At 50.1% G+C, this 27499-nt stretch overlaps 1 protein-coding gene across 1 annotated transcript in view; it reads right to left on the bottom strand.

The window, feature by feature from the left end:
• Positions 1–27499, bottom strand: part of ZFHX3 (zinc finger homeobox 3) — a 183743-nt gene that overhangs the window by 145062 nt on the left and 11182 nt on the right. The window contains exons 2-3 of the mRNA XM_036273950.1: positions 9368–12126; positions 4054–4550 (exon numbers count right to left, since the gene is read on the bottom strand). Of these exons, the coding sequence (XP_036129843.1) occupies positions 4054–4550; positions 9368–12080 (3210 nt within the window). The 5' untranslated portion in view covers positions 12081–12126. The remainder of the gene's footprint in view (positions 1–4053; positions 4551–9367; positions 12127–27499) is intronic.

Here is a 27499-nt window from a genome sequence, read left to right on the forward strand (position 1 = left end):
GAGGAGAGCAGAGGGCGGGTGTCTGTCAGTACAGTCGCCCACTCCGTCCTTGGCTTTGCTTTCCGTAGGTTCAATTTCCTACAGTCACCACAGTCCAAAAATATTACATGAAAAATTCCAGAAATAATTCATGTTTTAAACTGCACGCCATTCTGAGTGGCATGATGAAATCTCACATCATCCTGCTCCTTCCTGTCTGGGGTGTGAATCATCCCTTTGCCCAGCAGATCCACACTGTAAATGCTCCCCACCCCTTAGTCACCTCGTCTTGGTTATCAGATCGACTGTTCTAGTATCATAATGCTTGTATTCAAGTAACCCTTATTTTACCTAATGCCATATCCATAACTTTTATTACAGTATATTATTATAATTGTTCTATTTTGTTGTTAGTTGTTGTTAATCTCTTACTATGCCTAATTAATAAATTAAACTTCATCCTAGGCATGTAAGCATAGGAAAAAACTTAGTATATTCAGGCAGCCACTGGGGGCCTTGGAATGTATCCCCAGTGAATGGGGGGGCGGGGCTGCTGTATCTGCCACTCCCCTATTTCAGACAGGCAAGAACACCCACTCTCTGTGGCTGGGAGGGTAGGGAGGATGGGGCCACGGTGCAGGTCCCACACTCACATGGAAAAGCAGCAGAAAGGTGCAGAGCCCGTGCTCTGGAACTCATGTCCTAAGAGAGACAAGTAGCTTTTCCACAACATGCTTCCAATGTGGCTCAAATGAATCCCTGTGGAGAGAAATCAAGAGCCCAGCCACTAAGCTGGACAGGGGCTGCTGGCATTCCTGCTATTTTGATCAATCACCACGTCCCATGATGGCAGGTATGAGGACCCGGGCATGGGCAAGAGACCACTAGGGGCTGGACCAGAGTCATACAAAAACCATGCAAGGCATTCAACTGTGAGCTCATCACAAAAGTAACCTTGCAGTGCAGAGAAAAGAAAGCCTCTTCCATCCGCTCTCTAGGGCCCTCCTGCGCTCCTACCCCAGCCCCATTCCCTGACACTCCCAGGAGGCAGAGAGGGAGAATTCACTGAACACTCATCTCAATTTAAAAACTGCTCTCACACAATAATCAAAAATGGACAATTCCAGGCAACAGAAAGAGTATCACCAGTCTTTGGGTTTTTGTTTGCTTGCAGATTAGTCCAATTCTCTCTCGTGTCTCATGTTTTCGGGCAGCTCGGTCCTAGTACAGCGACTTACGTGCCAGCATTTAGACACCAGAAGAAGTGATTCTGGGCCGCTGTGAGGTCAATGACAACCAAAAGTGATGCCTCTACTTGCATCTCCCGAGCCTGTGGCTCTCTCCTCGGACATGAAAAAGGAACAGGAAGGGATAAAAGCCTCAGTTGAAAGAGAGGGTGGGAGGCCCATCAGGAAGTCAAATACACCATGGCCACGTGAGCAGGTGCAGCAGAAAGTAAGTGAGGGAGTCTCCCTGACCGATGATGAATAATTTGCCAGGGCAGTGGGCGGGGTGGGGTTGGGACTGGGGAGGGGTGAGTCAGGGCTGTGAGAGAAGCCTGTGCCCCCCCACCCCCACCCCCGGGTCAGCAGCATCTGGAGCTGTTTCTCTAGCAGACAGTCAAGAACTCGATTACATCCAGTTAACTGTGCACTAAACTGATTATGCATGTGCTGGGCTAATGGATTACATTAGCAAGAGGAAAAATAACATGCAATCAATCTCCATTTACTGCAGGCCACACCAGGGCCGGGAGAAAAACTCGCTCTCAAACCACCTCCAGTCCCACCCCAAATTCGTGGAGTCACAAAACCCGGGGAGAGGGAGCCCCCTTGGTGGCAGGAGAAGTCTGTCTGAGTCACAGTGCGGGATAAGGAGGCTGGGTGAGGGCACCGGAATGACAAGCCTGTCTGTGTCCCCCGGAAGGGGAGGGAAAGTTCCCCAGCCCCTCTGCAGAGCCACAGCAAGCCAAGGGACACTCATTACCCATGCACTAATGAGACCAGACTGATGACACAGGGAATTCTGTCCTGAATGTGGGGGTCGGTCACGCCCAGGATGTGCCAGCCAAACGCACGGTTTGGGGCCCTCTCCTTCAGGTGCTGGTTCCCATGTCCTCCTGCATCCCAACACCTATCTCTGGTCCTTCTATCTGCATTGCCCTTTCTGAGCAGGAGTTTCCTCCATCCATATTGTAAAAAAAAGAGAGAATGATGGAAACATGCACACTCCTTTCCTCGCATCTATCCTGCAAACCACCTCAAACTGACTCCAGGTATGACCCGTGGGTATGGTTCGGGTACCAAAAATGGATATTCTCAGCAAATCCTCCTGGTTCCAGGCCCTTTGAAAGCAAAGCCAAGGGCCTGGTATACTCTTATTGGAGAATGTACCGTGGAGTTAATCACCACTGTGCACATTTTATAATTTGAAGGGCAATTTTTTCCTTGGATGGAAGAGGCTGGCATCACGCCACCTCTAAACGACCTTCATCAAAGTTCCATACAACCGTCCACGGCCACACCGAGGCCTTTGTACTAATTTTGCTCAGTCGGGTCCTTTGGAAACTTTTTTCCACTGGTTTTTCCGTCAGGTTTTCTTGACCACGTCGCACCACCCTGTGGCCAGTTAAGACCTCCAATTTAAACTGACCGCAAAGAGCCTTTTATTTCAAAGGCAGCACACAACAAAGCCACCCAGTGAGGTTCTTGATCACTCAGGACAGGGGGCTGGCTACGTGGTGTCCAGACCTTCCCCATGCACCAGTTGAGCCCATCCATGTTGGGAGTCAGCTGTCACTTCCAGAACATTCTAGTCCCACTGCCTCGTTCCCGCTTTCTCCTCCTCTCCCTAAAAGGTTCTCATCCAATGTTACACAGGCCTCTCGCAGCCTGAGGCCAGGGGCAGGGGTGGGCGTCTTCCTCATCTGGGTCTCTGCTGAGAATCACCCAGAGCAGCGAGGGCAGGAGGCATCAGGGCAGCAGCACCTCCGTGCCCCTCGGCCCAGAGACGCGGGAACCGGCGTGAAAGGAGAGGAGAGACGGACAATGCAGGAGGAAAGGGAAAGAGGCAGGAGGGCGTGGAAGGCACGCGGAAGGAGGCCGGGCAGATTTATGGCGATTTGTACCTGACTGTTCATACTAAAGCCATTATGGGATGATTAGAGAAAAAGGTGAGGCTTTAAGTCCAGTGAAAATCAATAGAAACGTCTGGAGCGATTCTGCCGTGCGAGTGAACGGGCTACAGAGTGTCTGAGCCCCAACCCCCTGTCCCGTGGACAGACACAGAGACACCCAGAGGGGGCTGCAGGGGCTAAAAGGTGTAGAAAGGAGGAATGCAGGAAGGAGGGGAGAGAGGACAGAACGGGGGGGGGGGGGGGGGGCGGATGCGAGAAGCCTGGAAAAGGGAACAGAATACAAGGAAGAGAAAGGAGACACAGGACACAGGAAGATGAGGGGAGCCCCCTTACCTGATCCTCGTTTTCCCCCCAGCACTGACCACCTTCTAGCCTAGTGTCTAACTTACTCATTGTGTTTATCACCCACTCCCTGGAAGCTCTGTGAGGGCAGGGATTTTTGTCTGTTCAGTGCATGGATGCAGGTATGTGCCCAGAACAGGGCCTGGTATACAGTGGGTGCTCACTGTGTGTCTGTTGAATGAACAAATGCACAAATCACCCAAAGAATATCCAGGAGAGAGAAAAAAAAAATTTAAGGGAAAAATGAGATGAGAGGGACACGGAGGCGGAAAGCGTGCAGGGGAGCAGAAAAAACAGGCACAAAGGTGCAGAAAGCCAGGACTAGGGAACAGCAACTGTGAGTACGGAAAGACAGTCAGCTGTACAGACAGTCAAAGGGCAGGGGGAACAGCGTGATGACAGTATTGGGCTTCTGTAAACAAAACCTGCCCCTCCAAAATGGGGCCCCCACAAAGAGAACCTCCAGGTACCTATGGAAGCCTGCATGAGGCAGCAGGTGCCAACTCCCCTCCCAACACCAGGTCACCATCCAGCCACGCTGCACCGTTGTCCCCCAGGGAGCCCATCTCCTGCTCCCGGAGACAGCCTGGCCTTACCTTATACAGCTTCAGGCTGGCCTCGTGCCTGGAGTTGGCCGTGTGCAGCCGCAGCTTCTCCAAGCTGTTGGTGTAGTAGTCGCAGGCATTGCACTTGAGGTGGACGGGGTTGCCGATGGCCACGCACTTGAGCCGCCACTCGTTGGCTTTGCCGCCCTCCTTGATGTGGGCCACCAGCTGGTACTTCTGCACGTGCTTGTCGGTCTTGCAGTGCAGCTGGAAGTTGGCCTTGAGCTGGGTGTTGTAGCGGCAGAGCTTGCACTGGTACGAGTCCCCCATCACGGCCTTCCACTCGTCCTCCGGGAGGCTGCGCTCCACGTTCATGTGCAGCCCCAGCAGGTCCAGGTTGTCCGTGGTGAACTTGTTGCAGACGGCGCACTGGAAGAGCTTCAGCGACGGGTCGTTGGTCTGGATGAAGCTCTCGCCCAGGTTCATCAGCTCCTCCGACACCAGCTGCCCGCCCCCGAGCCGCATGTCTAGGGGGATCTCACCGCCCACTATGGGGAAGGAAAGGGAAGGAGAATCAGAGGCCGGACTCGCAGCTGCAGCCATACTGAGGCACCTCCCCGCCCTCCGCTCCCCTCCACCTGGGTTCGTGGGGAAACAAAGATCACATTTCAAGTGTTGCAAGATGCTATACTAACTGGAAAAACCACCAAAAATAATAATAACAACAACAACTTCGGGCATTCAGATCTTTCTAAAACTTGTGGAATGCTTTATGTTTTTTGTTTTTGTTTTTCCTTTCGGAGAAGAACACCTAGAAAAAGGCAGGAACCATAATCTTTTGACTATTTCAATTTAGCCCCTCACTTCGATCCAAGAAAAGATAGAAATAGGCATCCTTCACTGGACATACAGAATCTGAAACTCCAGGTCCTGAGAAGCTGGGGATGAGCCACAGCTGCGATCTGATACCAAGCCTGCATGCGAACCAGAATTCATCTGAAGCAGCGCTGCCCCAGAGAACTCTGTGAGGATGGAGACACTGTGTCTGAGCCATACGACGCAGCCGTCACTAGCCACATGTAGCTATGGAACACTTGAAATGTGGCTACGGTACAATGAGAAACTGAATTTCTAATTTTATTTACTTTTAATTCATGTACATTTATTGGCTACTGTACTGGACAGTGCAAGTCTATATCTGAGATTTCAGGAATGATCTCCTCGTTACATCCCACCAATCAATATCCTACCTGCCCATCAATGGTGCCAGCTCCTCCCACATCTCCCCACAAGCACGATCTTTTCCCTTTCCTGAGCCCCTACACCAGCTGACACTAAGTCTATTGTGGCACATGTCACATTCTCCTTTGTCGTAAGTCAGCCACCTACAAAAACACGTGCTGACCAGTGTCCCCATCTGGGTGCTTCCTCTCTAGGACAGGAGCCAGTCTCCTCGCTGAACCTCCAGAAAGTCCCTGCACAGATGCGCACGTGTCCGCAGGGCCAGACAAGGGTAAAAAGGTCTGGGAAGTGAACTGGAAAGTAGATATGAGATTGGCAGTGAAATGCAAAGGTCAGCTCATGGTCTCCACCCTCCCAAAAAAGGGTCTGAGAAAGCTCTGCTCTTCCCTCTCCACCCCTGTTCTTTTTTGGTCCATCACTGCCCTGTATAATCCAGGGCCAGGCTCTCCCTTACCAGCAGTAAATTAATACTGCGAGCTCTTATTTATATCACAAGAAAGGCCGGGAAAGAGCAGCCTTCCTGCATTACCTGGAAGTGGACGGCCGCGCACAGCGCTGAGCACCAGCTTCTATTTTCTGCCTCTCCCCTGAACACACGCACACTCGAGCTCTGTCTGCCCCTGCCTCTCCCCAACTGGTATTTAAACTTGACCTTTTACATGTGGTTAGGCTGAAGTTATTTTTCTTTTAATGACTGATTAGAATCCAAGTTAGTGGTTAATCAAAGAAAAGACGTTACATGTTTTTTTAATGTTTTTTTTTTTAGGCTACACGGGGCACCCCAGTGAGATCTGTACACGCTGTGTGTGAAGCCCACGGACAGTCTAGAACGCCACGGAACCCTTTTACATGTGCATTCCAGAAGGGTCGGGGAGCTTCCTGCATGTCTTCTCTCTTGTGATCTCCCCTGGTGAGAGGAGCCATAACGAAGACGTTGTTTTTAGGACGAGAGAAAAAAGGAGAAACAAAGCCTAAAAGCACTATCCTTTCCTTGGGACCAAGACCAGGCAGCATCCATGAAACGTACACAGAGTTCAGCAAAAGAGGAAGCTGCCCGGAGGGTGAGGCGAGGGGCAAACACATATTTGTTTCCGATGCCAATCACCTGAAGTATCAGATCTTCTCCGCTTCTTAAATCTAACCTCAGCATATCAATATCACTCTGAAGAGAAATTAAACTGTCACTTGTTGATGCTTGCATGAAAAGGAGAAGTCCTCGAACATGCAGAGGAGTAAGTGCCTGTTCCCTTTACGAGCTCTTGCAGTGAAATGCAAATCAAAGACAGAGGCAGAGAAGGGGTGAAATGAGGGTGGCAGGTCGGCCAGCACTTCCTCCGAGAACCACACCTTGGAGAAACAAAGTCAGTGCTTAGAATCCTACAGAGCCATAGAGCTGGAACAAATTCAGGCCACAAAAAGTAGACCCCCCCCCCCCAATTCACAGGGACCAGGAGGAGGGCCCCAGCAAGTGAGAACTCAGACCTTACTCCTGAGCCACACTGGACAGAAGGTCCCACACGCACCTGACTTTAACCCTGGAACTGTACACTCGGGCACGGGAGCCTGCCCATTAGCACATCGTCAGAGAGGCACATGGATGAAATAACACCTTCTAAACTCAAAGGCAGCAGCAGAGGACCCATTAAACCCCACGCAGGTGTCCTGTGGCCAGCTGGCTACTTAGGAAACACGAGGGGCCCCTGCAAGCTACCAGTTTCCCAGAGCTGTGCTAAACTTCGGAGTGGAAAAGGATGTTTGGAAGGACAGTGAGATGGTCTCAAGTCTGCATCTGGTCTACCAATGGTGGCAAATCCAACCAGCCTGGACCAACGGTGCTGATCCTTTCCTTAAAGGCCTCTCGAAAGCAAGGGTCCAGAATCAGCATGTTTCATATCACAAAAGACAAGGTTCTGTCCAAGGGGCATGAGAATAACTCTGTAAGCAGGAGTGTATTTCACCAAAGAAAAAAATTCCCCCCTGCAGAGCCCAGTAATATCTAATAACCTACAGCCATCCCTCAAATGGCCTAAAGAGACACCGGGAGAGCTGCAGAGAGAACCGAAAGGCATGGCTCTTCTCATCTGTGTTATGTTGGCTTCTACTGAGGTCACACGACTGAAATTGTAAGTCCTTTGGACACGTCCTGGGGTACCCACACCCAGCCAGCCATCAGCACAAAGCATGTGTGGCTCTTGTTCCATCCTGACAGCCCCTGTAGCCCGAGGCACACACAGGAGGTTTGCAGAGATGCACCTTGGCTGGTGAGCAGACCACTGGAAATTCAAGGACCCCCTTGGCTGACCTGGATCAGCGCCTTAGAAGGGAGAGCTCTCATCTCTTTAAGAAATCAAGTGCAGATCTTCTATGCAGGTCCGAAGCTCAGAGATTCGTTCTTTTATTCCATTAGCATCTGTCACATGCCCATAATGCATGGATGCCCCCAGAGACTTGGACACTTGGTGTAAAAGCAAAATATTTCTCTACCTCTCCATTCAAGCCTAAGTCAGAATTACTGGTTTTCAAGGTAATTAAAAAGATCTCACTTTGGGCTAGTACAAACCCATCCATTTTCTGTGTCTTCATTTCACCTACATTATGTTTGATTTACTCCAAGATCTGCCTTCTCAAGATTTTAAATCTCCAGACTAGAAAACCCCAATTCCCACAGGCTTTAAAATAAAATCTTAGAACACCGATGCCACCCCCTGATGTGCGTCCCTGTGGTTTACTCTGGGGACAAATAAGACAACATATCCCTCTGCATCCGTGATTAACCAGCCAGCGAGACTTCTTCAAATCACTAGGTAATAAAGGATCAACAGGTCAATGTTCCAAAACAGAAAATGAGATTAAAGTAGCAAAGATTCAAACTTAAATGCATAGCAGGAAAAACAAATTAAGTTTTATGAAATGTAACTCATCAGCAACAATTAGCACCAAAACACCATGCACATAAAGATGTTCCAACTGATGAGGCTGGGCCCGCTGGCTCTGCCCTAAACCGTGCCAGAATAAAGGTACCTCTTACACTTTGTTACCGAGGTCAGCTTATCCCCATGCCAGTAAGGGGATGCTGCTGAATGCAGCACATCACCGCTGGTCCCGAGGGGTCAGCAGGGTCAGGGAACGGAGACCAGGCCATGTCTGTCTGAGGCACTTGTGGGGATGGGAGTGGCCCAACCATCACATCGGTCCTCATGAAACTGATTTGTACATTTTTTTGGTGTAAGAAGCTCTCCCCACAAAGTGGTTATGAGTCTTTGTACATAAATCGCGGTCTACAGCACCCAATTAGTATCCTCGGGTCCCATGCTAAATCAGTGAAGCCAACTGGTAAGACTAGGTGCCTGGACATAGCCGATTCCCCTTAATGGGTCGCTTTTCATGGCAACAAAGGCTCCTTTAATCAGGATCTTACTGATATTAACACTTAGCTTTCTTTGATGTACAATTTTAGAATGTATTCATTTTCATCTATCACACCGGTCCTTATGGTGCCCCAGGGCAATTTAATTCCCAACTATACTAATTACCACCAAGCCATGCAGAAGAAGAAAGGAAAAGAACACACATCCTTCGCTGAGACCCCTGTGAACACACGGGAGAACTTGCAGAAACCTCTCTGGGTGGATCCCCGTCCGGCACAGAACCAGCCCTTGGTTATCTGAATAAAGTATGCCCCAGTTCCAAGTTCCTCTTCTGGAGATGATTGTTCCTATTTAAAACTCCAGCTACAGTTTCCTGTAAGTTTCAATAAATATTTAATGGAATCCAAAAGTTTTGGATAATTGTGGTGATTTTTCAAATTGAGAAAGAGACAGAGAAAGAGAATGGGAACAGAAAGGAAGGTTGACCAGAAGCCAAAAATCAGAGGAAACACTTAAAGTTTAATCCTGGCCTGCGGAACTGGAGTGGACTCATGTCTCTGTCGAACGCATGATCTTCCATGTGCACACAGAGTCCAAAGGATTCTTGAGAAAAATTAATGACTGTCAGATACTCCAGCTTATACAAAACAAAAGGGGGGAAAAAATCAACCGAATCCACACGGTCTGGGCTTATTTTCCATTTTCCCCCAGGTGCTGTCACATCACAGAACAGACAAACACGGAGTCAGCCTCACCTAGAGCAGGTGTCACGGCGGCCATGGGCCCAGAGGGGTCCAGCTGGAATCCACTCATCATGAACGGGGCGTCCGAGGCAGCGCTGTCCACCTTCAGGCTGGGCAGGTTCATGTTCTGGGCCAGGTAGTACTGGTAGAGTTCGGCCTCGGCAGGCGCGGGCAGGCCGCCGAGGCCCAGGTGGCGGCCATGCTGGAGCTGCGACACGTTCTGCTGCAGCAGCATCATGTTGTGCATGTGCTTCTCGCTGGTCATGTGGATGCGCAGGTTCCGGGCCACGTTGGTCTCGTAGTCACACACCTCGCACCGCCAAGTGGGTTTGGTTTTTGGTTTTGTGGGAGAGGGGGCCCCGCAGGAGCTGCTGATATTGGCGGCCGCGGCCGCTGCCGCTGCCGCAGCCGCTGCCGCCCCAGCCGTGTGGCTGAAGACCTGCTCGCCCCCTCCGTTCTGCAGGTTCTGCATGTTGTTGAGATGCTTGTCGGACTGCATATGGATACTGAGGTTGCCTTTGGTAGTCGTGGAGTAGTTACACACCTCGCAGCGGAAAGGCTTGTAACCACATGTGTAGCTCTCACCTCGTGCCAACCGGGGGTGGGGCTGCCCGCTTTTGCAATAGACACAGGAGCCCCCCGGCTCCGGGTGCTTCTCCTTCATGTGTGCCTCCAGCGTCTGCTGGTACTTGTAGTGCCAGTTGCACTTGGGGCACTTGAGTGTCTTACACGAGTTCCGAGAATGCATCATGGTCATGTGGCCGCCCAGCGAGCGGGAGGAGCCCAAGACCGTGTCACATTTGGGGCACTCCACGCCACTCCCCGAGGGGCACTCCCCAACCCCCAGTTCGCAGAGGGAGCCAGCGTGCTGGTGATGGGCAACAAAGCCCCCATCGTCACCCTCTGTGCTTTCATTTGGTTCTGGTGCTGTGGCATTGTCTTTATTGGCACTTTCGTCAGCAAAGTCCAGCCTCCTGCCGCCCTCTGCCACATTGGCCCTGACGCCCTCACTGTTAAAGCTTAAACGATTCCTCCTGTTCGCACCATCAAAGACAACAAAGGAAGAAGCGGAATTAGAACTAGTAGAAGCTGCGCCCCTCGACAGAGTCTGGAGCACATTAGGCATTAAGGGGGAGTTAGAAATGCTTTGGTTTGAGAGAGCAAGGTCCTTTTTGCTGCTACCACCTGCCGCAGCCCCAGACTCCTCGTGGGGCCTGTCCTCCAGTTCCTCGTCCAACTCGCTGGGAAAGAGTCCTTTGCAACCCTCGTCTTCCTCCTCCTCTTCCTCCTCCTCTTCCTCTTCCTCCTCTTCCTCCGCCTCTTCCTCCTCCTCTTCCTCCTCCACCTCCTCCTCGGCTGGCTCTGCTTTCTCAGAGAAGCAATCCGGATCGCCCACTTCCTGCTTCTCTCCTTCTGCTGCCCCAGAGTCCTTGCCCCCTGAGGATTTGGTAGGACTGGAGGCCAGAGGCCCCAGGGGGACTGAGGTAATGGGGGTCTTCAGGACCGAGCTGGTGAGCCCGCCAAGGTTCAAGAGGGTGCTGGGGGTCAAGATACCAGCCTGGGGCTGCTCAGGGCCGGCGGCAGAGCCGGCTGGGAGCGCCTCCTCCCCTTCCATTCGAATGCCACTAAATTTACCATAGAAACTGTGTCCGGGACCTATGAGGTTAGCTGTGGAAACTAAAGGATGCTGGAAGTTTTTGTTTTTTGGTTCCAGGAAACTTACAAGGGGTTCCTTGTCTTTGCCAATCCCTTGGATGATAGCGGAGATGTTCTTATTGCTAAGAATTTTCCGCTCGTCTTCACTCAGGGTCATTCGATGGTCGTGCACCGCGTGGGTCACGAAGGAACGGACGTACCCGAAGGAGAGTTTGCACAAGAAACACATCAGGATGGGCTTCCTCTTGCCGTACAGCACAAAGCCATCGAATTTGGACAGGTCCACATTATTGGGAACATCTTTGGACACGCAGGAGCTCCTGGCAGAGCCGTCGCTGTTCAGGTAATCCTTGTCGCTTTTGTGCCGCACATCGAAAACGCGGAAGCTGTGCAGGACGGGGCTGAGCCCCGGCAGGGCTGAGGTATTCGGGAAAGCCTGGTCTGGGCCCTCAAACCACTTCCCGAAGGATGAGGCTATGTGGAAAGTGTTGATGATCTGTGGGTAGACTGGTGCAGCACAAGAAGGGTCCCCTTGTTTGCCCCCCGCACCGGGGAGGGAGTTCAGAAAGAGCGAGGGGAGAGGCCCGCTGCCGCTGCCGCAGGCGCCCCCGCTTTGGGTCAGCTGGCTCAGGCTCTCGACAATGTAGGCCGAGCCGTCCGGCTGGTAGACTATCTCCCCAGCCAGGTTCTCCACGTCGCTCTCCTCGTCCCCCTCCTCACTGGTGTCGCTCCCGCTCTCCTCCCTCAGGGGCCGCGGGGGGCGCGCGCTGGGGCAGTGGTGCTCCATGTAGGTCTGCAGGCTGGCGAAGGGGGCCGAGCACTCGTTGCAGCTGACCTCCTGGCCAGCGGGCGCGGCGGCGGGGCCGGCCGAGGCGGTGCTCTCCGCAAGGCGCTCATTGAAGGGGGCCCTCAGGCTGTCCAGGGGCCCGTGGTTCTCGCTTGTGGACTGCTCCATGCTACTGGGGTTGTCGGGGAGGTGGGTGCTGTTGAGTTCAGTCCACTGCTGGTGCTGAGGGATACCGCACCCATTGTCCTTCCCCGAGACGACAGGCGAATCACAGCCTTCCATGGTAAGGCCTGCGTGGAGCTTTCATTGCACCCAGTACGGATCGGACCTGAAGAGCGGAGCGAGGGGGAGAGGAGGGAGAGAGGGGGAAGAGAGAGAGAAAGGAAAGAGGTTAGGAGGGCCGAGGCTCAGGTCCCGCACAGAGCACTCTAACAGGCTTCCGTCCACACCCACAACAGAGACCGCAGGGGCAGCAGGGACCCAGCAATCGCCCCACGCCATCCAACACGCAGAGGGCAGGCAGCACCCTGGGCGTGGCAGCCGGGGTCCGTGGCAGGAGCAGGGAGCACGGGGCCGAAGCATCAGGAGAATCCCTGTTTGTCTTCAGATTGTTAGCTGCTCTACCCTGGAGACCAGTCCGAACTTCCTTGCTTTACAGTCACTGGGTGACAGCCACGGTGGAGGAGGAGGACCACACACATCACCTCGCCAGGCCCAACAAGGACACGGAAGGGAGGCCCTACCACATACACCCTCGTCTGTCCCAGCTGTCTGTGGGCCCAGGGAGCACTGGGGAGGGGCAGGCGAGAGGAGGAAGATTCTGCACCCCCAGAACAGTAATGGTTAACCTGTGCAAGGATAAGCTTATTGATTTGGAGGTGAAGTTGCTGCTGTTGCTTTTACTACGTTTCTAGTTTGAGAAGTTCAAAGAAAAGCATTTGAAGGCTACATGGCTCAGAGGGTAAGTGTGCAGCCTGGACACGCTCTGCAAAGCCCCTTGAGGGCATCCATCCTCCCAGGGTCTGGGAAGCACTGTCCCATTTTACAAGCAGGAAATCTGAGGGGCAAAACCTTACAATGGGCCCCCTGCACCTTGACACTGAAACAGAGAAGACAGATCTCCGAATTCCCACCTCCTCCTCCCAACCGTAGAACACCCTTGCTTGTGACTCAGCTGGCTTCAGACTAAAACTGTGTAGGTGCAAAACATGAGCTGGATGTTTCTAGGAAGAACCTCCCAGACTCAGTGGGCTGGATCCCCCTCCTGTCAGGTCGATGTGGCCCTGTCTGGATGGAGCCTCGTCACCATTGGCTGGGTGCTGTTTGCTGTCAAGGATCTCAGCAGCACACGGAGCCGGCAGCTGGGCTCAGCCAGCCCCTGTTCCACACCTGCCTCTCAGTTATTAGCTGCTACCCAAGCAGCTGTCCTTCAGCCCTGGGGCTTTTCCGTTTCCGACTCCAAAGTGCCACTGAGCTGAATTTGCCCTCTGAGACCCTATGCCCCTAGAGAGGGAGGCATCAGATCACCCGCCGCTGCTCTGCTCCTGTGGCAACAGCATCACAGGGGTATTTCTTCCATCCCAGCGCTGCTCCTACAGGCAACTCAGAGCCTCACACACTTCACAGGGCCCTGATCCCAGGCAAACCTCCCCCAGTGCCTCCTTCCTGGGGAACACAGGGCTGCTCCTCCACCCACCATCTCATTCATACACAGGGATGAAGGTTTTGGCTGGGTTTGGTCCCCCCACCCCCATCCCCATCTTCCCATTCTCTTTTCATTTCTTGATTCTTGACTGCACAGTGAGCCAACAGCTCCCCCTCGGGAAAAGACAGGGAAGGCAGGTTTACCAGAAGTCTTAGGAGAAATAACTTTTTGGAAGAACGTGTCATGTTTTGTTTAAAATACACACACACACATACTCCATTACGACGCAGTTCCGTGTGCCTGAGAAAAGACACACTGATTTTAAACAAAGATAACTACACCAAACCAAACCAAACAGCAAGTGCGGTGGGACCGCCTCGCGAGGCTCAGCTGGCACACAGGTGCGAGCCCAGGGTGCACGTTCTTGAGGATGCGCCTGATTGACGGCTCAAGCCAGAAAGGTTGGCAGGCCTGAAGGGGCGGGAGGGTTAACAGCCCGATTGTAAAATCAATGTCATAAATGCTTGGTAAGTTACAGGAACACGCGGGAAGGGGAGGCCACGATTGATAAAGGAGAACAGCTTTGATGCTTCACCGGGGACTTGTGTATCGACAGCAGAGCTGATCTCTCTCCGGCCAGGGCTGGGCCAGAGGACCCGGCAAGCGTTTACCAATTAATTGGTGGGCTTTTCTTGCTGTTCTCTTCCTCCTCCTCCTCCACAAATCACCACTTAAGGGGCTGGGACTTTTGAAAACTCATCTAACTTTGTTTTCTATTTCCAAGCAAAAGGAGGCAAGAAAGAGTGACTCTGTGGTCACCCCTGAAAGATGGATGACCCAAGGTGGTGACATTAGCGGCATGAGAGGGACGGGGGAGACTACTTATTCACAGGGACGCACAGCCAGCAAGGCATCGGTGGGAAGGAGGAGCCCACTGCAGGATCCAGGCTGCCTGCTCTGGACTTCCTTTCCGGGCGTGCTGGTCAACCCTCTCCACTCGCAGCCCCGCCAAGCACAGTGCACACCAGGGAGCCTGTGAGAAAGGCGGGCTCTCAGCCCTCCTCAGGTCCGAAGCTGCCCTCCCACCTGATCCTAGGAGGTTGCACAATGAAAGCCTGGGGCGCTCTCTGCTACACACCTTCACCAGGCGGCCAACTCGCCCACACGAGGACGTGTGCTAGTGACCCGGCAGGGTCGGTCTTGGGTGACCCCACCGGTCCCTGGGAAGTGCAGGAATGGGGTGGACCAGAGGGACCAGAATGCAAAGATGAAGAAATCTCTGACACAGCCCAGTCCTTCGGCGCAAGGGCCTCAGGCTGCCCACCACTCTCCCACCTGGCTGGCCATCTCGCTCTGCTTATCAGCCAGTCAATAAGAAAAAGGTAGCTCTTACTTAAGGAGGCAGAAGTCAACTCGGCAGGTCGATCAGCACTCTGTCTGTAAACACGGTTTCCCGTAAAATCAATGATCTTCAGTTACAGAGGGCAGCCTGGGAACCCAGCAGCAGCCTCTGTTCAGACACCCCCACCCCCGGCTCTGCACCCCCTTCCTCACCTTTCACTGGACAGGGCTAGCTTACATCTCACACCCTCACCCCTTCCTGCAGCCTGCTTCCCTTCAGCCACTTACACCCCAAAATTCCCTTCAAATACAGATGGGTTCTACTCATGACCACCAACAGTGTCCTGAACATGGGTTTTTGTGTGCATGGCTTTAGGAATTTAGTTAACTTCTCAGTACAGCACATCTCCCCAATAAGAGTTCAAGGAAAAATGTAGGCATGATCGAGGGGGCTGTACTCTCTCTATCTGGTACAGAAAAGTTTCAGCGTCTGCATCAAGAACCCCCAACCCTTGCACCTCTTACAAATAGCTTCATTGGAACCTACCTATAAAGTTCCCCATATCTTCGCAAATATCACTATTTTTCAGACACTGTTGAAAATGATACCTCTCCACCATGTTGCCCAGGGGGCCCCCATTAACAAAGTCCTCCACCCCCTTTCCACGGAGAAGATGTGATGTGACGGTTGTGTCACATTCCTTCAAGGAGCCGGGACCGAGCCCCGCGCCGCCGTGGAGGGAAGCAGGGTGTGCGCAGTTATTAGGAAGGGGAGGGGCTCCCGCTGTTGCTCTGGCTCCCGGAGAATTAAACATGAACAGTCGCACTGTGCAATTTTAAATTGTTAATTAGCACAGGGTTAATTAGGCGGTCCTTTCACAAGAGGTTGTTTGGCAGAAAACCAAGAAAGGAAACAAAGGGGACGAAAAGAAAAACAAAGAGAGGACCGAGACAGCGAGAAACTGTTGCCTCCGTGAGTAGCCCACGCGGCACTGCCAGAGAGGAGGACACCAGCGGGCCAGCGATGCCGGTTCCCCGCGCCCCCACTCTGCGGGGGGGGTCAGCTGGCACCATCCTCCTGGAGGCAACTTGGCAGTAGGTACCACACGCACATGCCCTTTGACTTGGCAATTCCCCCAATCGAGCAAACAACCCAAGATATCCATAGAGATGTAAGATTATTCGTCACAACATTTATAACATAAAAATTTTAAAAAAGGAAATAATCCAGAGAAACAAGGGACTCTCTAAGTGAATTACAGTGCACAGAGTTCCATAGGATGTTATGAAATATCATTTTTTAAAGGAACGATTTAGGGGTGTGGGAAAGGGATCACCCAGGATGCTAAGTGAGCAAAGCATATTTAGGTCTGCACAGCGAAACACATGAGATTTACATTAAAACTTTGACAATGGCAATTGCTAGGGGATGAGGTTATAGGTGACTTCATTTCCTCCTTGGTGCCTTTATATTTCCCAAAGCTTTTTGAAACTAAACGCATCGTAAGAGAAGCCATCCCTTCTTGAGGTAGGCATTATGCTAAGGCCTGTGGGTCCAGCACCACCTTGATGCTCATAACCACCTGGTGAGATAGATGCTGTTTTATCCCCATTTTAAAGATGGGAAAACTGAGGCTGCCCAAGTCATGCAGCTCGAATAACAAAACCATACACAGTCTGGCTGCGTGGAGTCTGTGTTCTCAGCCGCTCTACCATGTTTTTCTTTAATGCCTATTTGTCAAAGAGAACTCCAGAATGTCCTTACAGCTGCACTCTGTACGGACCCAGGGACTGCTCTAAGATCACGGGACACCAGAATCGCTACAGGAAAGAACACTGCAATCCATGCAACACCCTTCTTTTGCTTGGCAGTGGTGAGGGGAGGAGAGTTCAAAATGGACTTCTTTACGTGGACATCTCCACCCAGGAGAGAGAGGGCCAAAGCAGCGGGAGAAACTATTGCAACAAACTGAATGGTAGGCCCATTAGCCTCCCTTTTTTTAAGGAAAAAATAAAAAACTGGATTCATTCATTCACACACTCATTCAATATTTACTAGGCACCGACAACGTGTCAGATGCCAGGGAATCAACACTACACAGGTTACAACCTGCCTTCTTCTGGGGAGAGGCCACCACCAAACAAATATAACATTAAGTGGTGAAAAGCACTCAGAAACAATATCAAGCAAGAGAAGGGGAGAGAGAGATGTGTGTACATCATTTTGGATAAAGTAGGGATATTAGATTTAAAGGGATATGTTGCAGATTATATATATTGTCAGCTCCTCACAGTTTGAGAACAGATTGAAGAGTAGCTGAATAGACCCTAGAGGAGGGGGAAAAGGTAGTCCTGAGGAATTAGCAATTAGCTGTAGGTTCAGTAAGAAAATTCACATAAACTAAACTATAGCTTCACTCAGATTCAGTGATTTGAGAAGGGCAGTGGAGAGTAGTTTGATTTTAATAAGGTATCTCAAAGTTTATCATTTCTTTGTATCCAGGATAGCAAAATGTCTTTCAGATGAAAAAAAGCCTGGTTGATTATAGCTGGTAGATGCCGTTACCCGAAATATACACTCCAAGGTCAGCGTGCCAGTGACATGTCTCAAAGTCTTGTCTCACCCCTGGTTCCCTAAATGTAAATCAACAAATCGAGGGACAAGACCGAGCACACACACCAATTTGCAAAGCTAAGAGGACTAATACGCAAAATGGTAGAATTAAGACCCAAAGAAAAGATCTCGACAAGTTGGAACAACAGGCTGAAATTAACAAGATGACATTCTGCAAGGGTAAATAGGAAGTCCTGTATTTACATCCAGGCAATCAGGAAAACCAACAGAGTATGGAAGAGACTTGGATTAACATGAATTCATGCAAAGAATACCTGGGGCGTCACTTCACTACAAATTCAGTGGCAGCCCAAAGCTGCAAATGCGACCTCTGGCTAAAAAGAACACTGTTCCTGTCAAAACTCAACAAGTCCGCAGCCTCATCATTTTCTCTGTCTCTGCGAAGAACATTATGATCCACCGGGGGAATCTTGTCTTAAAGGAATGGACAAACAAATCTGAGCACGGTCAGAATAGCCGACCATGAACAGCTCAGGAGTGCGGAAAAGAGAGGTTCCATTGTCCCATAAGACAACCATCCTCAACCACATGAAAGCCTGCGGAACACCTAACAAAGAGGATCCGCTACAGATCATCTACCTGGCTTCAGGGTTTCGCTAGGAGTAATGAGGAAAATGTATTAGGAATCAGAGTTCAGTTCATTGTAGGTGGAAGTCAAAGACTATCACAAAGTTACCAAATGGCATGCTGACTCTGCTAGAATACAGCAATCCCTGGTTTCGCAAATGAAAAAGGAATTTTGCTGTGGCCAGGAAGTGCCATCAGGCAGCCTCTCAGGTCCTTTAAAGGTGAAAATGCTTTTCATTCCAGGGTTATCAGTCCAGTGACTCAATCAGCTTTAACCTCCTCCTCTGTGATCCCATAGCCATTTGGCACATGACGACACACTGCAATTCTGGGGTCATCACACTGCTGTAACCACCTGCTGATTGGCCCATCTCTGCCGCTAGGCTGGGAGCATCTTGAGAGCAGGACTGATGTCTCATTCATCTCTGTATCCTCCACAGCCAAGATGTAACAGGTGCTTAGCAAAACGATGAAGGAAATTAAGGTATTGGGAGAAATGATAACACTTGGAGAAGAAAAAGGATGATCCCTGAACACGCTCTGTTTCTTTTTTTCTTACTTGAAGAAATGCCTGGTGACCCTCAGGAACTAAATGGAACCAGGGCCCCTTGGAGAAAGGGACAATTCTTGGGCTGGGGCGGGCAGAGTGCAGAGGAGCCTGGAGCGTCCTCCTGAGACGGAATACAAGGAAGTGCTCTGAGAACGATGGGAACATGTCAAAGGAACTCAGGAACAGGTGGGATGAGGCTCCCGCTGCCTAAACCTGGGACAATCTGAGCAAGAAAATAAAATGAGAGTAAAGGATTGCAACCCGCCCGGCCGGTGTGGCTCAATGGTTGAGGTCGCCGGTTCGATTCCTGGTCAGAGCACATGCCCAGGTTGTGAGGCTGATCCCCAGCTGGGGGGCATGTAGGAAGCGGCCAATCAATGTTCTCTCATCAATGTTTCTATCTCTCTCTCTCTTTCTCTCCCTTCCTTTCTCTCTAAAATCAATAAAGAAAAAAGAAGGAAAAAAAAAAAGGATTACAACCCAATGCATAAAATAAAATTCCGTAATTTCATACTCTTTGTACGTTCTTTCTAGGGTGGAAATCCAAATAATAAAGGTGAAGGGAATTATAGAATGACTAAATCACCCTTTGGTACCCACCATAATAATAACCCATTCAAGGAAAAATAACCTATAGATACCAAAACTGATGGATACAAGTTTGAGTAGTAACAGGATATTTACAAAGTTTCAAAGTATCTCCCCACAAAATACTAATTACAGAAGGGAAAATGTTAACTTTACAGGAGAGAAACCTGGAACCTTAACCACGGAATCCAAGTCAACATCACCAGGGATGAGACAGACAGACATCATGTGCCTCCTGAGAGGATACTGGGAAGAATACAGCATCTCTTCCCTGATTATTCCTGCCAGAAACACAAACCCTGAATCTCATCATGAGGGAACATCACGTAAATCCAGAGGACAGCCCACGAAGTGCCCTGCGCTGCTCAGAAATGTGAGTGTTGGGAACCAGAAACACGGACTGGAGAACCGTTTGAGTACAGGAGGCTGGAGAGGGGCGACAAAGGGACATGACGCAGTCCAAGATTCTTTTCCTGTACCAGGCATAACTGGGACAACTGGCAAAATCTGAATAAGGTCTGTAGATCCGATTATCATAGTAAGTGAATGTTATAATTTCCTAATTTTGATAACTTTAGTGTGGTTATATAAAAGAATGTTATATGTTTTGTTTTGTTTTTAAATCCTCACCTGAGGATATTTTTCTATTTATCACCAGATAGAGTGGGAGGGAGGGAAGGAGAGGGAGAGGGAGAAAGAGACACATCGACTGGTTGCCTCCCACATACCCAACCAGGGCCGGGACAAACTACAGCCAAGCCACGTGCCCTTGACTAGAATCGAACCCAAGACTCATTGGTCCGCGGACCAATGCTCTATCCGCTGAGCCAAACCGGCCAGGGCAGAATGTCTTTGTTTTTAAGAAATCCATACTGATACATTTAGAGGTAAAGAGGTATGATGTCTCAATTTTCAAATGGTCTAGGAAAAAACTGTGTGAGAGAGAGAGAATACATACATAGAGACAGACAGCTAGAAATATGAAAAAAAAATGTTAATGTGTGGGAGGCGTCTGGACAAAGGGTATCTGAGAATTCTTTGTTCTCTTATTATAACTTTCCTGTATATCTGAAATTATGTCAAAAGAAAAAGAAAAAAGGAAGTGTCCAGTGTAAGAATGCTACATATCGGGCCTCCAAAGACATGAAGAGCCAGCCGACCTCGGTTCCCAAGTCCTGTCTTCACGTGAACTTCGCTGCCGGCACAGCTTCAGGAAAGGAGGGAGGCTGGACAGGGAGGTGCAGATAGACACGAGCAGAAAACTGCTCTTCCTTTGCCAGCCAAGGGGTTCTAGACAGAGCTCTCCAGCTGGAGAAGACAAATGGCAATTCTGACTTCAGCAGAATGTCAAGCAACACGATGCTGACAGACATTTACCCAAGGCACCCATATCCTGAGTCATCTGACTAAAACACATTAGAGCAAAAAATCCACAACAATGAATAAACCATCCCTACCTCCTAAAAAAAAAGAAAAGGAAAAAAAAAAGGCAACCCAGATTCTCAGATAAGTAGAAACCTCATTCAAGGGGCAGAGAAATAATGCCCTCATCTGTTTAGCTTGGAATCCACTGAAGAACCATATCCAATTCCATTCTGTGCTTTGTACAATAGCTGAATGTGTGTATTGCTACTGCATACAAGTCAATAAATGTTAAACCATAAATAGGTGAGATTCCATCCGCTTGGTAGTGATTTCCCAGTATCCTTAAGAATTATTCTGTAACTGTGGCAAGGTCAGAGAACACACACGTGCTTGAACAGGTCCCTCGTGTTGCAGGAGGTCCACTGCCTGCAGGCCCAGAGAATCGTCAGGCCCTGGGCTTCGTGTCTGCTAATAAGTGCATCTGTGCTCTTTCCAGCATGAACATAAATCAGCCTGGAAGTGGAAAGTGCTGGCTCAGTCCATTCTGCAGGGAATCCACACCAGCGCAGTCTTCTGGTCACAGTGGAGTCGTGAAGGGGAGAGGAGGGAGTGTGAGATCACAAGGAGAGTCAGGTCCAGGAACCTCGTCTGAGGGTGGTGGAGGAGAAGAGCTGATATTTAGGGGAATCAAATTTTTTACTATCTATGCAGATATACCCACAGTTCAACAACAACCAAAGCCATGGATACAATAATAAAAAGCAAAACTACCCAGCTATTACTTATACTCTGCCTTGTTCTAAAAAAGGATCTGGGACAATGGAACCAGCTATTGGAGTATTTGTATCCCGACACTTAGGTACTTATGTAAGCATCCACTCCGAGGCTCTTATGCTGAATACAGACCACTGCTGGCCTGAATGGTTCTCTCCCGACTAGAATTTAATCACCATAAAGCACTGATCCCCCTCCCAGATCTGAAGTGGCACCTCCCTTCACCCAACATAGTAACTTGAACGTCCTTACTGCACCAACCGCCCCTCCTGGCTGGCAGGTGCGTAGCTCACCCACCCCATCTGTCTTCATCTCTTGGTGCGTTCACGGCTAAACTGGATTCCTTCCCACATTAACTGTAACCGACTACTTCAATGCTTTCTTTGCCAGCACCCGAAACTTTTCGTGTGCTCCAATTTCCCCAACAACCCTCACTTCTGATCCCTCCATTCATGCTATTGGGCGGCAGAGCAGAAGCTAGAGGATGTGAAAATGTGCCATCTGGCCCGTTACAGTTTCAATCTGGCATCTCATGATGTTAAATTTATTTTAAACAATTTTTTCTAATTAAAGTAGTATGGGCTCATTATTTTTTAAAAATTGGATAAGGGGCCCTGGCTGGTTTGGTTCAGCGGTTAGAGTGTTGGCCTGTGCACTGAAGGTCAAGGGTTTGATTCCCGACCCCAGTCAGGGTCATGCGGGAGGCAACCAACTGATGTGTCTCTCTCACATGGATGTTTCTCCCCCTCACCTCCTACCACTCTCTCTAAAAAAAATAATAATAATAATGGAAAAATATCTTCAGGTGAGGATTAACAACAACAACAAAAAATGGATTATGTGCAGAAAAACTCAACAGCTAAAATAAAAATCACCTATAATTCCACCAGCCAGGAAGCCACTAGTAGGTAGATGGCTTTAGGTTTTTACACTCTGCATGTCTATAGTTACAGGTCTTTACCAACCTCAGACCGCACAGCCCTTTTAATGTAACTTAACACAGAAGTTTTCCCATGACATTAAATATTCTTCATAAGTTAGAATTAATGGCTGCATAGATGCTGCATCCTATGAACACAGCACAATTTCACTACATTCTATTAGTGGATTTAGGCAATTCCTAACATTTTGCTGTGAAAGTGGCAATAAACTCTCATAAATCTTTGTAAGTGTATAATTAACAAAATCACTAATAAAAAATAAGCAGTAGCCCTGGCCAGTTTGGCTCAGCAGTTAGAGCGTCAGCCTGCGGTTCGGAGAGGCCTGGGTTCGGTTCCCACTAAGGGCACGTACCTCGGTTGCAGTTTGTCCCCGGCTTTGGTCAGGTTGTGCGGGTGGCAGCCACTCGATGTGTCCCTTTCACATCGATGTTTCTCTCTCTCTCTCTCCCTCCCACTCTGTCTGAACAAAAAATGGAAAAAAGTCCTCAGGTGAGAATAGAAAAATAATAATAAGCAGCAGTTCCACTACTGCTCACTTGTTTCTAAGTACTTTTAAATATACGTTATTGCATTTGATCCTGAAAACGGCCCATTTTGCAGATGAGGAAATTGAGGCTTAAAGGGTTACGTATCTCATACAAGTCACATGCTAGCTAAGTCAGCTTTCAACCAGGTAAGCCTTCCTTGCTCCTCTGAAACCGAGGCTCTTTTCCGTGACATTCCTAAGCTTCAGAGCCAGTCAACTTGCTGGCCCAAAGCTGGGGCCACTGAGGCTCTCTGCTGCCAAACTGCCCTCTGGGGAAGTCCTTCCCCTCACGCTCACATTGGCACATGAGCACCACTTTTCCTGCATCTTCATCAATAATGGGTATTATTTTTATTTTTTTATTTTTTTATTTTTTCGATGCCAATTTGGCAGGCAAGAAATCACATCTCGTTTTAACTCATATTTTGCTCATAAGACAGAACCCATCTGCAGATCCTTACTGGCAATTTATATTTCCTTTGTGAAATATTTCTACAGTGGGGTTATGCTGTCCTTTCCGTGAAGATTAATAAGGGGGCTTTGTAGGATTTTGCTGATCCGTCTCACTCAACTCTCCACCCTGTTCCACAAACCCACTAGCTCCAGGATGAAAGTCGGACCCACTGACATTGCTGGTTCAGACCATGTTCTCTGTCCTTCCCTTGGACCTCAGCTCCTGTAAACAAGGGGACTCTGTCCACTACTTCCCTTCCTCAACACCCATCTCCTAAAGCCAGGTGAGTTCCTCCCCCTCCCCCACTGCGCTTCTAGAGAGCTGTCCTGCATCAACAGTTCCCAAGAAACAACTGTGGGGCTGGTGAAGACACACCATTGCCAGGCTCCACCCCAGAACCCAGGATGGGGCTCCCTGGAGGAAAGGGTTGGGCATCGCTGCAGGGGAGTCAGAACGCCCTCCATCTCCGAGGTCAGTGTCCCCACGGCGCCCATGGCTCTCCCTCCTCTCCTCTCTGCTATCACCCCCACATTCAGAACTGCTGACCCGAACACCTCGGAATCTTCTCCCCCTTTCGCTGCTCTGGCAGTTTCCTGGCTCTCTTCCGATCTGACTTGACGTCGGCCCTCTTCCCGACCCTACAGGTCGACGGAGGCTTTCCCACCTATCTCATAGCCCCCCTATCTCTTTAACCCCAGAAACCCCTCCTCTGTTCTCCTGCCATCATATGTGTCCCCTTGGCTCTCTGCTCTTATCTCTGCACATCGACTACCTTAACTACTTCTGTGGTTTCAATTACTGAAATTATGAGTTGACTCCCAAAACAAAATTTTCCATTCCTGACTTATCGCTTGAATATGTGTCTCATACTTTCCATAGACCACAAGGTATCTGTAAGTGGCCAGCCTTCCATCTCTGAACTCAGCATGGCTCCACATGTCCAAAGGGAACTGCCCCTCGCTGACCGCCCTGGTCTCTCCAGATCGAACTCTTAGTACCACCTTTGACGCCAGAACACAGAAAGGGAAGGTCAGTCTAGGCTTCCCAACGTCCCAGTCCTTGGCTGCCTTCCCATGCTAGAACCAACTGCCAAAATGTCCAGACTTACACTCTTCAGACTGGTTTGAAACTCTCTAAAATCAACCCCAACGCTACTCCTCAATCACTTCCCTCCCCTCCCTGACAGGAGGACCCCTCCCTGGCACTTCCACATTCTTAAGCACTTGTGTCTTGGTTTCTACAGCCCCAAGCCGCCTGCTGTCCCTTCTCTTCCTCGACATTTACCCGAGCCTTGGACACCCTTTAAGAAGCGCTCGCTCCGGTCCCACGCAGGGGACGCGGCCCAGCTAGCACTCAGGCCCACGGAACACCCCCCCCCCCCCCGTCTGCACTCCTCCAGGGACCATCACCACAGTGTCACAAGACATTCCCTCCTTGGCTCACTTCCTTTGCTTTTATCTCTATGACTTATTGACTATAAGCTACTTGAGGGCAAAAATCAGCTTTTATGTCTGTTCATCTCCTAGCACAGTGCGGAGCAGGCAGAATGGAGAGAAAGCTTGATGAACGGCACACGTCTCTGCCTGGAGACGCCGTCACCAACGGAAGTGTGCTAATCTCAGCGTTACATGTAAATTAATCACCAAAGACCCAAACATCCCAATTCGGAGGCTCGGGTATGATTCCTGAGTAGTTCAGTACTTCGTGGTTCAAGCATCCGTGTAGACTTCCTAGTCTAGCCAACTTAAATAGCTGGTCTATGACACTGAAACCCAGGAAGCCACACAAGCCCCTAAATACCATTTGTTCTGTTGAGGGGGTGCGGGGGAATCAGATTCAGACTATATATGAGTGAGCTTCTGGGGTTTCCTCCTCATGGAAAGGATTATAAAGCCAGGCTCACTGATTTAACAGGACACCGAGTCTGCTAGGCTTCCCAAATTCTTATATAGGTAGTTCCTAGCAGAACTTTTAATTTGAATAACAAGAAACTGTTGCAGCTCGAGACTGCACATGTCCAGGAGAAACAGCCCCCTGAGCCGGGCTCTGCTTCTGCACTTGCTTCAGGAATGCAGGTGGAGGCAGCCACAGGCCTTAAGCTTTCTTTCAAACAGATCTCAGCTATGTGAGAACAAATGAAGAACCTGTTACAGTTGCATTCTTTCTGGTCCTGGGGCAGCAGCTGGGAAACCCCATCCAACTTTTCTGGGTAGAGGAAAATCCGTGTTCCGCAATGACTCGCTCCGCCACCTGTGTTCACAGGACTACAGAGGAGCCCAGCGAGGGCCACGTGAGAGGTGGCCTTGGGGAAGCAAACCTCCTTCGACAGGCACCTCCAAAATGACTCTTTGAAAAAGGAGTGTCTTTTCCTCCCAGCAGGAAGAAAGCCGCACAGTGGGCGCACGGTGGGCAGCGCACTCTGGCACAAGGCTCCGGATTTGGCACCATGACAAAACAAACAAGGGTCGCCCTTGGAAGGCTCATAAATGGGGCAACACACACACACACAGGGCCTCTCACCAGCGCAAGCACAGCAAGTTCTTCAGATCTTCCCTGGCTCGTTAGCATAAACAGCTTTTCCAGCAGCAGGGAGCAACAGGCACCACTAAGCAAAGCAGGACCGGAGCTGGAAGGCCAGCCACTGGCAAGGGCCTGGAGAGCGAATCACCACGCAGAGGCCAGACCAACCCCACAGGGCCTCCCAGGCCACAGGAGGGGCGTGCCCTGGCTGGGGGCCCCAGGCACCCCTCCAGGGTGTTTACCAAGGGTCTCCCCAACTTCCTATTTGGAGGACACACTAGACGGTGGTTCCATCACCGAATCTCCGCAGCAGCTTCACTGTACGAAACTGAGGATCTGAGGACATATTTCATATGGGGTAATCCTCAAATCTTAGTGGCCTAAGGAGTTGCTACACATTTCACTTCCATCAGGGCAAAACGGAGCGAGACAGCCGTCAGGACCTTGGAGGGCTTCGTGGACCGACTGGAGGGAGTGCAGGTTCCGTTCCTCAGAGTGTAAAGGGTTTCACGTCCCAAAGCTAACACCCAGTTGGGTGGTGGGTGGGTTGTGGGCGGAGTAAAACTTAATTGTGTGTCCTATTCTTCACAGCCCCTGCTCCATCCCACATGGTAATTAGGAAGCCCATTATTTGCACTGTTACTTTTAATCAAGAAAAACAGATTGAGACATATTTACCACTGGCCACTTCAAAGAGTGGCCCCAGGAATTAGGCAAAACAACAAAGGAAATCTTCTTCTTCCAGTATAAGGATCCAAGACTTTGCACTCCTTTAACCTTCCGGAAGCCGCCCAAAGGACCAAGTGGCTGTGGGTAATAATTACACCCTCACACACTCAGCAAAAATGGCTCAAATGGTCTTTCTCTTCTTGCTGCTTTGGGGTCAGTAGCTACTGTGAAGAATCACCATGGCCACGTTAAATAGTACTTGGATTAATTACGCTGAAAGTCTCCTATCCAAGCACTGCTAAGACTGAACAATTGAGTTTGGGAACGAGTGTGGTTACATATTTTTCCTTAATGGCTTCCTGAACACCCTGGTTAGGGCTGATCCCTGGGGGGGAATTGCCAGTTCAAGTCATAAAATGGGATCAATGTAGATCAAGAGCCAGTGCTAAGTGTCTGAGATGAAGGAGGAGAGACATATTTGTGCAAACACACAAACATATGAAAAATGCATGTTCACCTAAAGAACTTCAGCTTCCCTCCCCAAGTGGCCAGCATCCTCTCCCCTTCTGCCCGAGCTCTGCTCACCCACTAATCTTTCAGCCAGCAGTCCTAATCCTGGCAGCACCTGGACAAGAAAAAGTGCTGGGAGCTGTTCTCGAGACTGCGAGGGGGGACTCCGACCTGGCCAGTTCATGGGGCCAATTCCTTAGGCCACATGATAAAGAGGTTGCTGGGGTTCTGGCCCCACTGGTCTTAGTTTTGTTTTTTTATCCTCTCCCGAGGACATTTTCTCATTTTTTTGTTCAGACAGAGTGGGGGAGTGGGGGAGTAAGAGAGATAGAGAAACATCGATGTGAAAGGGACACATCGAGTGCCTGCCACCCACACGACCAACCAGGGTCAGGGACAAACCGCAACGGAGGTATGCGCCCTTAGCGGGAACCGAACCCGGGTCTCTCTGGACCGCAGGCCGACGCTCTAACCGCTGAGCCTAACTGGTCTTAGTTTTAAGCTCCTGTGCATAATGCTGAGCCCCAAACTCACTGGTTGCCCTAATGATTTTTATTCACTCACACAAGTATTTGTTGAACGCCTACATCATGCACAGTACCCCCTCCCAGGAATA

The sequence above is a fragment of the Molossus molossus genome, unplaced genomic scaffold (assembly GCF_014108415.1).
Source record: "Molossus molossus isolate mMolMol1 unplaced genomic scaffold, mMolMol1.p scaffold_m16_p_21, whole genome shotgun sequence".
NCBI lineage: Eukaryota > Metazoa > Chordata > Mammalia > Chiroptera > Molossidae > Molossus > Molossus molossus.